The sequence below is a fragment of the Lynx canadensis genome, chromosome A3, assembly GCF_007474595.2.
Source record: "Lynx canadensis isolate LIC74 chromosome A3, mLynCan4.pri.v2, whole genome shotgun sequence".
Lineage (NCBI taxonomy): Eukaryota > Metazoa > Chordata > Mammalia > Carnivora > Felidae > Lynx > Lynx canadensis.
In genome coordinates, this window is record NC_044305.1 from 128,491,589 (window position 1) to 128,506,220 (window position 14,632).

Consider the following 14,632-nt stretch of genomic DNA (forward strand, 5'->3'; position numbering starts at 1 on the left):
CCATCTCTTTCCCCCCCCCCCCGCTGTCTTATGGTGTTAGCTTCATCGTAAGGTTCTTTGCTTCAGTGTGATGGCTGGAAGTAATTGGGGCTATGCTGTTTCCTAATTTACATCCAGGCAGATCGAGTGAGCAAGCTCCCCCAGGCACCGCACAGAAATTTTAAGTTTACGCCAATAAGATCACCCCCGAACCAACCCCTGTGGCCCTGGTATGCCAGGTCCTGACTGGCTTTGATCTGGATTTACCTGCACTGATAATCACTGTGGTGAGAGGGGTGGGGTCCCCTGAGTGATCTACCTGAAGTCTCCCCGGAGCAGCGCCGAGTGGGTCCTTTACAGACTGCACGGTCAGCTCTTGGTACACGTGCTTTTGAGTGGATATCAGGAAGATGCCCACGATATCTGGAACATGTTCACGCGTAGCTATTGTGAGGATTAAATAAAATAACCCTTATAAAGATCTGGGTGCAAGTAGGTACGCGGTATTAGTCGCTTCCCCTCTGCTTTTATTTATCGCTCTATTTTATTCTTACCTAGAAGGTAAAAACAAAACAAAACAACAACAAGAAATACCCATTGATTTCTTCTGGGTCCAATTTGAAAACTCTAGCCACAGTTTGGGTTTTAAATGACCCTGTGTAGTTGTAAGTGTTGGATTAAGATCTCGATTTTCAAATTTACATTTGGTTGTGATATGAATTTAGTGGCTCTACGTAAAGTGATCTTAATAATTACATGATAGGAAAAGGTTTTTAAATGAAAGTGTGAATGTGTGCTTTCAGAGCTTGCTAAAACCTGTATACGCACAACAGCGGTGGACGGTAGCATTCATTACCGATTGCGGTAATATCTCATCTCATTTCTAGCATTCTTCACGTCTTTCCCTATTAAGATAAAAGTGACCTTCAAGCTATTGAAAAACTTAGGAATGGAGAAGCTTATGTCACCACTGAACGTGAATAGTAAAAAAGATAGGGCTATTCACACTTGCCGAAGAATAATATTTCTGTGGTTATTTTACAAGGCGAGAGCAGAGATAAAGTGGCCTCTGTGTCCTGCATCATTCATTTTTATTATATAAGCAATTGATAGTTAAAGCAAAAAGGCAAAGTTATAACATTGATTTTCTGTGAAGTATATAGCCGAATGTGACAAGACCTGCCTTCTTATTTTTGTGGTTGAATATCTGGTTAACTATATTAAAGCAAAATTGTTAAGACTTCTCATTTTTCATTTTCTGTTGCATGATATTTAAGATACTATGTCATAATATTTTATATTTGTAACTTAAAAACGGTGCTTAAAGTGCTATCTAAGCATTGGGAATAAAAAATGAAGAAGATATGGGCCCCGCTCTGATGGATCTCATAATCTAATAAGGAAAGCAGACTTAGAAATAAAACATCTGTGCAGCATTCAGTGTCCACACCGAAATTAATGTTATGCCATCGGTAAAACATAAAGTAATTTCTTCTTTAATGAAGTCAGTTCAATATGACTTAGGCAATTTGATACTTTGTAGCCTCCATGTTTGCTGGCCCTTGCAAACCATCCTGTTGGCGCTGGAGCTGATTTGCAGGTGTTTTACAGACTGAGTTATGACCCATTAGCGCGGCCTGTAATTAAGTGTTGTGATCGGTATTAAAAACAATCAAACCAAAAAAGACTAGTATGTAGATTAACATCAGAAAATGTCAGTATGCGTCCCACCGGAGTAGGGGTTGTATTGTTTCGGGAAACTTTTGTTTGCTTTTAATATATGCATATTATAGATACAGACAGTGAGTTTTGGTATGCAGTGTGTTTCTTACTCTGGGTCTTAGACAAAAGGGTTTGGAAGCTGCTGGGTCAGCTGATAGGCACCTGGCTACATATACCAGGGGAAGCACATCCTTGGGCGCCTAGCCCAGGACAGCGTGTTGGTATCCCTTAGTTCTGTTACAAATGTCGTCTAAATCCAGAACTGCCACCTTCTTTCGTCTCCCCCTGCCCCTCTCTCCCGACCTGTCTGGACTCTTGCAGTGACCTCCTTCCTGTCCCTCAGCTGCCATCCCAGAAGCCACCTCCAGCCATCCCACATTCTCCATCAGCCAGTTGATTGGGTCCTTCAGAAGTTTAAAGTCCCCAGAGCTTACAGTGAGAGGTCGCACGCTTCCTTTACCATTAGAATTAACCTGGGGAAGCTTGTGCAAAGGAAAGATTTCTTTCCACCGGTGCCAGTGCCTTCCCTAACTCCCGAGAGAGAGTTGTAAGTCTAGCAAGGGCTCGGGGATTCTCACTTTTGCAGTAGCGCTCAGTTATTTCAATGCACGTGGTCTAAAAATCACACCTCAGGGAAATAGCGTCCAAGATAAAGACATGGGCATGGTCGAGTTCTGGTGAGAGCTCTCTTCCTGGCTCACGGTTGGCACCTTCTTCCTGTGTCCTCGCATAGTGAAGGGGCAGGGAGCTCTCTGGAGCCTCTTTTTATTTTTATTATTATTTATTTATTTTTTAATATGAAATGTATTGTCAAATTGGTTTCCATACAACATCCAGTGCTCATCCCCACAGGTGCCCCCCTCAATGCCCATCACCCACCCTCCCCTCCCTCCCAACCCCCATCAACCGTCAGTTTATTCTCAGTTTTTAAGAGTCTTTTATGGTTTCTGGAGCCTCTTTTATAAGGCGCTAATCCCTTTAACCAGGGCTTCACCCTCATGACTGAAGTACCCCCCCCCCCCAGGCCCCACCTTTGGGGGATGGGATTTCAACATCTGAATTTTGAGGAGACACAAACATTCAGACCCTAGCACTTGCTATCTAAGATTTTTTTTAATCATAATTTTAAATGGGTACAAAGAAGGATGTAATTTTCTATATTTTAAATGTTGACATTAAAGTAAAACTGTTAGGTAGCTCTGTTTGTGTCCAGAGTCATCTACAAATCACACAGCGATTTGATAACTACCACGGTCCCTTTAAAAAGTACAAGAACAAGCACATCTCTAGCGTTAGAAAGGTCGTGTTCTTTTCCAATGACTTGTACTCTGTTTCTTTTGTCAACAAGAAATAAAGGGCACTAGTTAAAGGCAATAAAGACTGATTTTTTTTAAGTTTATTTATTTATTTTGAGAGAGAGAGAGAGAGAGACGGTGCGAGTTGGGGAAGGGCAGAGAGAGAGAGAGGGAGGGAGGAAGGGAGGGAGATTGATTCCCAAATAGGCTCCACACCTTCAGCACGGAGCCTGACGTGGGGTCTGACGCGGGGTCCGAACCCACGAACCCATGAGATCATGACCTGAGCCGAAACCAAGAGTCGGATGCTTAACCAACTGAGCCACCCAGGCGCCCCAAGACAGATTTCATTTAGCGGTAACTATTGCCGCAGGGAGGACAGCCCGTGTTAATTGAGCTCAGCTTCTCTGAAATGAAAGGCAGGAGACTAAACGCTGGGGTGTGCTAAAGGAAAGGCCCTCAGGGGCTGGTTTCTAGCACTGGGCCGCTCTCTCTTTGCTAATTGACGCGTAGCCAGGAGGGCAACAAGTCCTTGTGTCTTTATGACGGAAGAGAGTGTGCAGGGTGGAGCAGGGGCTCACTGACGCTGTGCCCCCACCCTGCCACGGGGTTGGGAGCATGGACCACCTCCTTGGGTGTCTCCTTGGATGTCTGTGTTTTAAAGAGACGCTTCCAGATTTACATCTCAAAGCGGCAGAGAGAGGATTTATAATGGCAAGCTTTCTAAAGTCACGGCTCCAAGAAGGGTTTAGGGGCCTATCAGCCTATCTCTGGGTTTTGACTGAAATAAACAGTAGATTCTACTGGCAGTTTTGAGCTTTCTCAGGAAAGAATCTTAAGAGAGACTTTGGTCACCTTAAGGGCACCGGGTGGCTCAGTCGGGTCAGGTAGGCTCAGGTCATGATCTCGGCGGTGTGTGAGTTTGAGCCCCGCATCCAGCTCTGTGCTGACAGCTCGGAGCCTGGAGCCTGCCTCAGATTCTGTGTCTTCTTTTCTCTCTCTGCCCCTCCCGGGCTCATACTGTCTTTCTCTCTCTCAAAACAAACAAACAAACAAACAAACAAACAAACATTAAAAAAGACTTTGGTCATCCTAGAGACAGAGACATAGACTTAAACTGCTAGATCTCACAGTAGTCTGCTCAGGTCTCTTAGTGAAGGAGTTTGGGAGTTGGTGAATAAACACACTGAGTTGTTTTGTGCCAATGCAGTGTTTTTATACTTAAAAGTATACGTCTTTATACTTACAAGTCCTTTCTCTGCATCAAAAAGAATTATAGAGAGAGAAATTAACATTTAAAGTTTTTCTTGTGACCAAAGCACTCTGAGATTTTTTAAAACTTTTTTTCTGTATTATTGTTTCAGTCATACATTTGATGAAAACAACATAGACGTGTTAACTTTTGATCCATAAGAATTTATCATAGCATTAAAAGTGTATTTAAAATGTACCTCTTAATGAGATGCTTAGGGCTTTAAATATTGCTTCTTAATTAGTTTATGTGCCCTTTGATGAGCGCTAGTTATGGCTAGATTGAGATTGCCTTCAACATCAGTTGTTTCCCTTTTACATTTTCAGAGATAGGAATATTTAAAAACCTTGTTCACAGTGGATGGGGAAGGAGCTTTGTCAATCTGTTGTTAAAAATTATTTTTAAGGCTTTATCAACTGACAACTCCATTAAATCTTTCATAAATTTTGTTGAAAGCAAAAGAAGGGGAAACCGTGCTGTGTGCGAAAAGACATTCATTATCCAGTTGTCGGAGGCCTGTCACACACCAGGATTGTCAGCTGTCCCTTGCTTGGTGGTCTGGAACTTTGTAGATTCCGGGTCCATGCGGCAGAGTCAGATTCAGGAAAAATGTGGGGCGTGTCTTTCTTATGTAAGTGGAGGAAGGCCTCTGTGAAAGGAGAGTCCAGAAGGAGAAATAAGGTTGACATCCTGACTTCCAGAGTGTTCTCAAGATCAGTTTTAGGACAGAGGGTTTAGAGAAGGTGAAGATTTAGAAACTGATTCCCTTAACACTCTCTGCCCCGGCATACCCTTCAGAAGAGCTTTGTGTGCGGCTCACTGGCCACGAGGAGAATGTGTAAGCTCCTCACCGTGGCCCCCCTGGGGAGCCCAGCCCTCCTCTGCATCTGTTCCCCTGCAGGGCGGTCTCCTGCCCAAGCACCCGCAGACTCTCCGTGGACACCACCGTGGGCTTTTCCTCACCCCGCGAACAGTGACCGTCCAGGTCTCGTGCAGGAGTGACACTAGAGGAGGTAGTGCCTAGTTTCTTGTGGGGATGGGGTTGTGGGGGAGCCGGGGAGCATCAAAGTCCTGGGACCACTTGTTTCCAAAAACACTTCTTCTCCTTTCCCAGATGCACTGTTGGCTGGTGCTCTGTACCCACTCCTCCACCTCCCTGAGATTCTTTGAGGTAGTGAGCCGCTGGTTGTGGGGGGAAGATACTCGATCCCTCAGGTGTTCTAGAGTCACAGCCGCAGAACATTCTCGTTTATAAAAGCCTTTCTTTAAAGTCCCTATGCCGCTGTCCCTGCCTGAAATCCACCGCACCCGCTTCATCCATGTGAATTCTTGCTCATCCTTCAAGTTCTGGTTCAGATGTTACCTCCTTTGTAAAGACTTTCCCGCCTTGCCGAGACCGACGTTTTTTTTCTTGATACACCCCCCGTGCTTAGTTTTATACTTGTTACATTTTAGAAGTGCTTATTTTGTGTTTGGCTTTCCCAGTACGATGTATGTTCTTCAGAGGTAGAGATCATGTCTTAATTTGCTTTTGTATCCCCTGTGCCAAGACCAGCTCTAGCGAGTGGGAGAGGAGCAGGGAGAGAGGGAGACACAGAATCAGAAGCAGGCTCCAGGCTCTGAACCGTCAGCACAGAGCCCGACGCGGGACTTGAACTCACGAACCGCAAGATGGTGACCTGAGCCGAAATCGGACACTCAACAGAGTCACCCAGGCACCTCAAAGTACAGGAGGTTTTAAATGGGGACCTGAAAAGAGAGGCTATAGGTCTGTCCTTTATCAGCCAGAGATTTTCTTCCATCTGTCTTATTTGCTGTGATGTTAAAAAAATGAAAAGTGAAGAATTTTGCCCTTGATTTTTCCATCATCTTACATAGTTACTATTAGCAACGTGAACAGTATATGCAGACGCTGATTTTTCCAGCTGACTGGAAGTAGCAACTGGGTTTTCTTGAGTCACCTGCCATTTCCTAAACATCGGCCTTATCTTCAAAACCATGCTGTGTTCATTTTAAAAAGAAAGCAAACGGTCTCTGCTCTGCAAGGTTTATCGGCCTTCAGGTAGGCGCAGATGAGGAGAGTTGTCTTGGTGAATTTTGAATCAAGCCATTACCTGAAAATGATAGCACTGATTGTGTCGACTTCTGCCTCAGCTCCCCCGTTCCCCAGTCGGCGATAGAGAGCCGTCCGGCCAGCCTGGCGAGCGGGCCCCTCCGTGTGCCCCCCGCCTGCTCGGCTCTTCCTCATTCCCCGGCAGACCTCTGCGTGCACCCCGGATTCCAGCCGAGCCAGCCGACTCCCGGGTTCCCCACTTGCCCCTTTGACCTGCTGACCCCTCGGGATGCGTGGCCTGTCTTCACGCCTATGCACCGCAGAGGCTGGCCTTGGCAGTGGCCGCCTTCGGAAGACTCACTTCCGGTCAGCCGGGGCGCCCCTTCTGAGGCCTGTGCACCGTCTCCTAGATACCCGGACCTGATCTAATTTTGTCTGTGCTGCCAGCACCCGGCCCAAGGCACACGTACACCGTGTGTTCACCGGGTGTGCATCCAGTGCATACGCTCAAGGTCGCCCCGGGTTTAATGTCCCGGTGTCTCTTCCTGCATGGCTTCCGATTGCCACAAGTGGCATTGTCCTGGTGGCACACATCCGATCACGGTTTTTTTTGTTGTTCAAGTCCTTTAAAATACCCTTTTGCAATTTTAGTCTCCAAAGGCCCTCTCACAGGAACAGGACGCCGCAGTAAATTGGAGCCTTTTGGCCCCATTCTGGACCACAGGTTTCTAGGGACGTATTGGAAACATGTCATTTCGTTGGTCCTCTGAAGGTTCTCCCCCAGCCCCAGCTACCGCGTTGATCAGAGTTGAGTAATCTAACAGCTGTTTTTTGTCTGTCTACAATATGCCGAGCATCGAATTAGGTGGTAGGAAACACGGAGATTTTAAAAAGCACAGTTTCTACCCTGAAAGGATTTCCTTGTTTAGTCAAGGAGATGTAAAAGTAACCCAACGATGTGAATGTGGTGCGATATGTTCTTCAATACAGATGAACGTAGAGTGCTTTAAGAGCGCCTACGAGTGGTTTATGACCCCGAGAAGAGGTGATGTCAGGGGACGCTTCCAGATGTGTGAACTCTGAACAGATTCTGGAAGGACAGATGAGGGGAGGCTTGAGAAAGGATGATGTTTTTTCCTCAGATATTTGCATTTTCATATTTTTCTTTGAAGTAAGATTGTCTGGCAATGTGTTCCCATTTAATGGGAACCGAGAGGGGTGCCTGGGTGGCTCAGTCGGTTAGGTATCCAACTTTGGCTCAGGCCATGATCTTGTGGTTCACGAGTTCAAGCCCTGCATCGGGCTCTGTGCTGACAGCTCAGAGCCTGGAGCCTGCTTCAGATTCTGTGTCTCCCTCTCTCTCTGCCCCTCCCCTGCTCGCACTCTGTCTCTCTCTGTCTCTCAAAAATAAACATTAAAAATAAATAGATAAAATGTTGTCATTCATCCACTTGTACATTCAACATATTGGGCAGCTGTTCCCTACGAGCCACCATTCTGGATTTGGGGCTCTAGGAATGTAAGTGACAGGGAGGCAGCCAGCAGATGGAAAGACAGGGTGTCAGTTATGAAGAAGAACGAACACAGAGTAAGGACAGAGAGAGCACCAGGAGGTGCTAGCTTTCGTAGAGTGGCCAGGGGAGCCCTCTCTGATGAGGCAGCATCGGTGCCGAGTCCTGAGCGAAGCTCAGGAACCAGCCGTGAGGAAGCCTGGAGGAGAACATCGCAAGCGGAGGAACCCACATGTGGAAAGGCGCTGACGGACTACACGGAGACCAGTCTGCCTGGAGCAGAGCAGGAGTGTAGAAAAAGGAAGGAAGTAGGATTAGACAGATAGGGTGGGGTGAAGAACAAATCATAGGGCTTCATAGGGCATTGAAGGCTGGATTTTATTTGTCGTAAATTAGGAAGCCGTTAAATAGTTTTGAGCAGAGGAGTGACGTGATCAGATTTATGTTTTTAAAACATCGCTGTGCGACTGGGTAATGCTGGAGTACCCAGTTAGCCCCAGGATCACAGTGGCTTAACACAACCAAGGTTAATATTCCCTTGTGCTCCTAATCCGGTAAGAGACTGCAAAGGGCTGTCTACCACAAAGTCACGTAGGATCCAGGCTGGCGGGATCTCTGCCATCTTGTATTGGTGCCATCTGGGACCAGCACTCTCTGCCACGGCTGGGAAAGAAGGGAGACTGGATAAGGACGCACGTGGGTTATACGTTGCCTTGGCTCAGAAAAGAAACGTGTCACCTCTGCTCAGATTCCATTGCCTGGAACACGACTCATCCTAGCTGCAGGGGATTGGCAAATGCGGTAGAATGCACGGAATCCTTGTGTTTGCTGACTGCTGCACTCTCTGCCTCATCCGGAGACCAGTCAGAACCATTGCAGTACAAGAGGGGTGACGTGGCCTAGAACTGAGCGGTGACGGTGAACGTGGTGGGAATTGGGTAGACCTGGATATATTTCAAAGGTAGACCCAGTGAGATTCAGGGATGTTGGGGATGACTCCTAGATTTCAACCCCTTCCCACCAGCGTATCTCCTATACTAAATGGGATTTCTCTGAGCCTGGCTCCTGTTTTTCCACAGGGCCTACGAAATAGATGCACAGTACATACTTACTGAGTGCTAGAACAATTAACTTTATTTTATACAACCCACAGTTTCTTAAATAGTAAGTAGTTACTAATTGCTGTCAGGGGATAGTTTTACAAAATCTTTGATTTCTAATTATAGAAATATGTGTATGAGTGATGTGTTAATGCCGTGGGCTTCAGAATAGAAGGTTAGGAACAGAAGTACCTTGTGGCTACTAGGGTCAGTGAAGAAATTGTGATTTTTCTCTCCGGTACATTTGTCTATCTTTTTTTTTTCTTTTACTACTTATTTCTTCTATCATGGAAGAGTTTAAGCAAAATAAGTCTAATAGACTTACTTGGTGTGAAACTTGTATTTAATCTCACCCTATAGTCTTTTTTTAAAAAATGTTTTTAATGTTTATTTTTGAGAGAGAGAGAGCATGAATGGGGTAGGAGCAGAGAGAGAGGGAAACACAGAATCTGAAACAAGCTCCAGACTGAGCTGTCAGCACAGAGCCTGACGCGGGGCTCGAACTCACAGACTGTGAGATCATGACCTGAGCCAAAGTCAGACGCTTAACGGACTGAGCCACCCAGGCGCCCCTCACCCTAGGGACTTTCAGCGATGAACCTGTTCTCACAAAGAGTGAAAAGCTTAAATATCCAATCAAGCACAGTGCCCAGGCAAGTAAAAGCCCTTGCATCTTTTATCATATCATTCTGCCTCTTGTACAGGCCCCGGCTCCCTCAGGAAAATTAACTTACGTTTACATTTGTTTACACGCTGTATTCTTAGTAACCGTGGTTATTTACTTATTTTGAAAGATCATCAAGAATAACGGGGGGGAGGTACTTTTCTGATGAGATTGTTGATGAGGTCAAACAACTTAAACTCCTAGAGAATTCACTCGCCTCTACTGGCTGTTCTGTGGCGGTTCCATAGCAGATTCTAGGAAAGCACGGATGTCAGTGTGAGGCCTGTGCTCAGTATTGCTGGGCAGCTGGGGTCCACACGCATGTCAGCATGGAGTATGCACTTGGTTGTTGGGGCAGATGGCCTGCCAGTGGACCAGCTGTCGAGGCTGAAGAAACCGAGTCCAGGGTGACTTGTGTGTATCTCGGTATTGAGTCATGACCGGGCATTTGCCCAGCAAAGAAGAGAAGAGACAGTGTTTCACTGAGAATAAGATACCAGTTGACACTGGGGAATGAAGAAAAGCTTCCGGGTGTGGAGCCTAGAGTGGGCTACGGTTACATTGCGAGGCTAGAGGGGTAGCTTGGGCCAGCTTGGGAGAATCCTCGGGTTGCCATGCCGAGGAGCTTTCGGAGCTTATGAAAAGGTTTTTCTAAAAGAGATTACATGGCACATTTACTAGGAAGATAAAAACCTAACAGGTAGATGACGGCCTGGGTGGTGTATCAGTTGGTCAAATTAGAATTGAGCCTCGATTTCCTGAGTTTCCTACTATTATGGGTAAGGCATTTTGCTGATTGTTTTGCATATTCTCTCATTTAAATGGTCAGAATGACATTGTGTGGTGGATGACTTCTTTTGCATTTTATGCATGAAGAAAGAAGGCTTGAAGCATGTTGTCAAGTGTCACCCCGGTAGTAAAAATCAAACACGGGTTTTGTGAGGTTAGTGCTCTCCCTACACTTACCAACTATTCCAGGGGTGGTTGACAGTCACAAGGCTGACTTCGGACAACAAAGATGGTGTCTGGACTCCTCCCAGGGCACAGAGACCAGTTGTTTCTCTCAGGACGCTGCTTTCCGCACAGGGGAATTGCCTGTCCTGTTCCTACTCTCTTGCCCGTCTGTTGTGGAAACCTTCCACGCCCTTTGATGGGCTGGGAGAGCATAGACATTTGGCCAGCTGGATATCCAAACATTCCCCAAGCCCGTGTTTCTTGGGGAAACAGATAGGAGTGAGTGGAAAGGAAGGACTCTCTAGGCCATTTTCTTATTTGTCTTTCCTTCTGTTGAGCATTCGGCCAGTGTGCACCCATCATATGCTCTGTCAGAGCCCGTGAGGGGGTAGAAATGGCAAAGTGGAAGCTGTGTGACGTGCAGTGAAAGGGGAGCACCAGATCCATGACCAAGGCCCCTGCCTTCTGGCTTTTCCTTTTTGCACTCATGCGAGGAACCCCAACGTATCACAGAACCTCCCCAGGGCTCAGTCCTTCCATCCATATGATGGGGGAAAGTAAGGAGGGCTGTTGAACTAAACACAAGTTCTGTGATCTTGTATTTCTCAACCACAGAAAAGAGTTCACAGGGTATGCAAGGGAGGAGAATGATGAACTGATACTGATGGTCAGTAGTCGCTTCTGATGTTGTTGTATGCCAAGGTGCTTGGGGGTAGCAGTCTGGCCACAAAACTTACTTGAAGCTGCATTTGCAAAGCACACACTTAATTACAGTTCAGTGGAAATAGTACTTTCCTAAAGTTCCTTTTTACCCATATTTGTATAGACCGAAGAAAATGTCAGCTGTCCTCATTATGCCACATGAATTCTACACAGAGTGACTTGGAGGCAGCTGGTGGGGAGGGTTGAGCGGGGTTTGCCTCCTGGTGTGGTTGCAGGTGCCATGTTGATGTCTGTGGTATTTTTCAGAACAACCAGACACACAGGGTACCTGATGTTGAGAAAGAAAATAAGGATAAGATTTTGTCCTAAGACTCCTCATCTGTTTTTTATTTTATTTATTTAAATCAACACAGAGCCCTTTTAAGGCTGTAGTAAAAATGTGCCTGAGTAGTTGACATGAGGCTAAATCTAAGGTCCAAAACAGCACAAATCAGCGGGGCCTCAAAAAGCCCAGCGTGGCTCACCAGTCTGTGGTGCGTCCGTCAAGATGGGTTACGTTTAGACTTGAGGCCAAGCAAGCTTAATATTTTTAATATTATGAGAAAAAGACAACTCGTGCATACCTAAGAAAGTGACTTTCGCGTGTCACAACTCAAATACTTGGTGAGTAATTGAATGAATACATTAGTGTAGAAAATTGACAAAATTGAGAACAAAATTGCTCATAACCCTAACATAGCAGTCACTGGTGTCTGTGTGTGTGTGTGTGTGTGTGTGTGTGTGTGTATTTCTGTTCAGCCGTACAGGTTTCGTTCGGATTTTAATACGAGCGTGGTGTAGACAGTTTTATGATTTCTGATTCCTAAAATTCAACATTTTATGATAAGCACTTTCCAAATTGCTAATACTGATTTTATATCTAATTTTAACGGCTGCATAATGTTCTATCTAGTAATTTATCATAAGTTAGTTACCGTTTCTGTTATTACCAGGCAATTAGGTTGCTTTTGAGACTTTATTTTAGAGTATTATTCCAGTTGAAATCATTATGCCTATACAATTTTCTTCTTTTTAATCATTTCCTTGTAATAAATGATTGAAACTGGGAATTGTAACTGTAGAAATGACTCCTCATTTCTGCATTGTAACCAGTAATCTATCTGAATGCTAGTTTCATCATAACACCACCTACTTTTGCATTTTAGCATTAAAAAAAAAAAATCTGGATTTACTACCTTAATAGTGCATATGGCACCTCACTGTTGTTCTCCTCACAGAAGAAAAACTAATACAACAAAAGTCCTAGACACCAATTAAAGTTGTATATCAACGTTTCACTCTTGTTCTCTTTACTTCGCTAATACCTTATTAAATACACCTTATTAATACCGTATTGAATACAAACGCAGGGCCGGTTTGTCTCACTGCCGTTCAATACCTTTTTGTGTTGAAGCTGTCCGTGGAAGCACGCAAAGAGATGACTAGAAAGGCTCTCCAGGCAGTCCAGCATTTTATTGAGAAGCCGCGGAAAAGAAGTTCAGAAGACAACATTCAAGAAGCTAGTGACTCTAAAATCACCTATGCGGATGCCCGGGGCCATCTGGAGAAATCACTTGCTCACCTGGAAACCCTCAACCACAGCTTCCTTGTTTCTCTGAGGAATAGTGAGCAGGTAATGAAGGGAAAACTTCTTCTCCATGCTCACTCCCCCTGGCAACCTCAGTAGGGCTTACATTGGTCCTTTAGAGCCGTATTAGTGGTGTTGATAGGGGTTTCAGTCTTGCAGATGTCCTTGCAAATGTCCCTCAACCCTTTATCCTCTAGCCTCTTCATCACCTCTTGATTGTTGACTCCCATTTGGAGGTTTGCGGTTCTTTGAAGAGGATTTGGGGCCACTTAACGGGATTGAGGGACAGAAGGTGGTTGGGGTGGGGGATGGGCACCCGGGGGGGTATGGCCCAGGATGGGTGCCTGGGGGAGGGAGTGGTCACTGAGGCTGAGAAAGGATGGGGACGGTGGTTTGCAAGCCCCGCTTCTAGCCGGTAAGTGTTTTGCTCTCCAACTGAAAAATGATAGATTTTTTTCCCCCGAATTTTCCAAAAAGTCCAGAAAGAGCCATCCATGCCTGCTTCAGATTTTTTTTAATTATACGCCCCATCCTGTTTATGTTTTCTGTTTCCAACATAATTTTATCGATATGCATTTTTTTGGCTGATACAGTTGTTCCTACATGGTTTCTAGTTGAGACCCTCATGGTGTCTCAGAAAATACTCTCGTGAGAGTCAGGAGCCCCCTGCCCAGGATGATTCTTGAGGCAGTGAGGACAGGGTGTTAGGACAACACAGGGGAACCCTCTGTAGCTTTTCTAGTTTTTCTTCTGTATTGTTACAGCCGAGGGAGTTTAAGCTGTTCTTCTCCATAACTGAGAAGTTGACAGATCAATAAGTAAATGGATTCATATAGGTAAAAACAATGTTTAGATATATAAGCAATATTTCATTTGCCCCATTAATGTTACGGTAAATGAACCTGTAAGTGGCCACTAATCTCCTCTTTTATTTTTCTAAAACCTTACATATTGATTGAATCGTATTCTTGGCTTGTAAAGAAATATTCCTGACTAGAAAGATCGGTCAGTGGAGAGCAGTTCAGATAATGAACAAATGGAAGATTTCAAAATGTGTAGGAGACGCATAAATGCAAACCCTCGTGGAAAAGATAATGAGCAGAATTCGAAAGTTTGATAGCAGTTTTATTTCATTTTGTATTTTTCAGTGCTATTTGCCTGCCTAATGAATAACATTAAATGATGTGCAAGCCAGATAGAAGCCTTTGCAGGGAACGGATCAGCTTTTCCAATCTTGATTTTATCCTACTGACATGTAGAGTACTGTAATCCATAATTATAAGAACTAGGGTAAAATTTGAATTCCTCCAAGTTAAAATGATTATGCTGATTAGTATAAAAATGTACATACTTGTCTTGCTTAGTTTTTTAATTAAGTATGCTATATTCAAATCTGGAGAATTGTCATTACTGTCCTTGGAACAAGTATTATCTTTCAGTGACTTGAATCGCGTCTATGGGGCCAGGGGGGTTATTAACAAAAACAGCTGTTTGTTTCAAATAGGCTGAGATTTAAAGGTACCAAATGACTGCTTGCAAATGCTATTCAGTCAGACCGTGGATGGTCCATAGTAGGATACTCTTCTGGTTCCTAAATTGGACCCTATTTGATTTTATTAGAGTTCCTCTCATAGCAAACACTGGAAATAACCTTTATCCCCATACATTTGTCCCTTTTGAGTTCAGGCTTTAACTTTCACCTCTTTAATTCTACACCCAGTGAAAGAAGATCCCCCACACCCTACGCTAGCGCGGTCTAAACTCGAGGTTTTTATCCTGTGACGCCTCAGTTCCCTCTTGCTCAGCAGGGAC

General features: G+C 44.9%; 1 protein-coding gene across 2 annotated transcripts in view; it reads left to right on the forward strand.

Annotated features, from left to right (window-relative positions):
• Positions 1-14,632, forward strand: part of NBAS (NBAS subunit of NRZ tethering complex) — a 333,519-nt gene that overhangs the window by 269,196 nt on the left and 49,691 nt on the right. For both annotated transcript variants that reach the window (XM_030311617.1, XM_030311618.1), the window contains exon 45: positions 12,647-12,865. In XM_030311617.1, the coding sequence (XP_030167477.1) occupies positions 12,647-12,865 (219 nt within the window). The remainder of the gene's footprint in view (positions 1-12,646; positions 12,866-14,632) is intronic.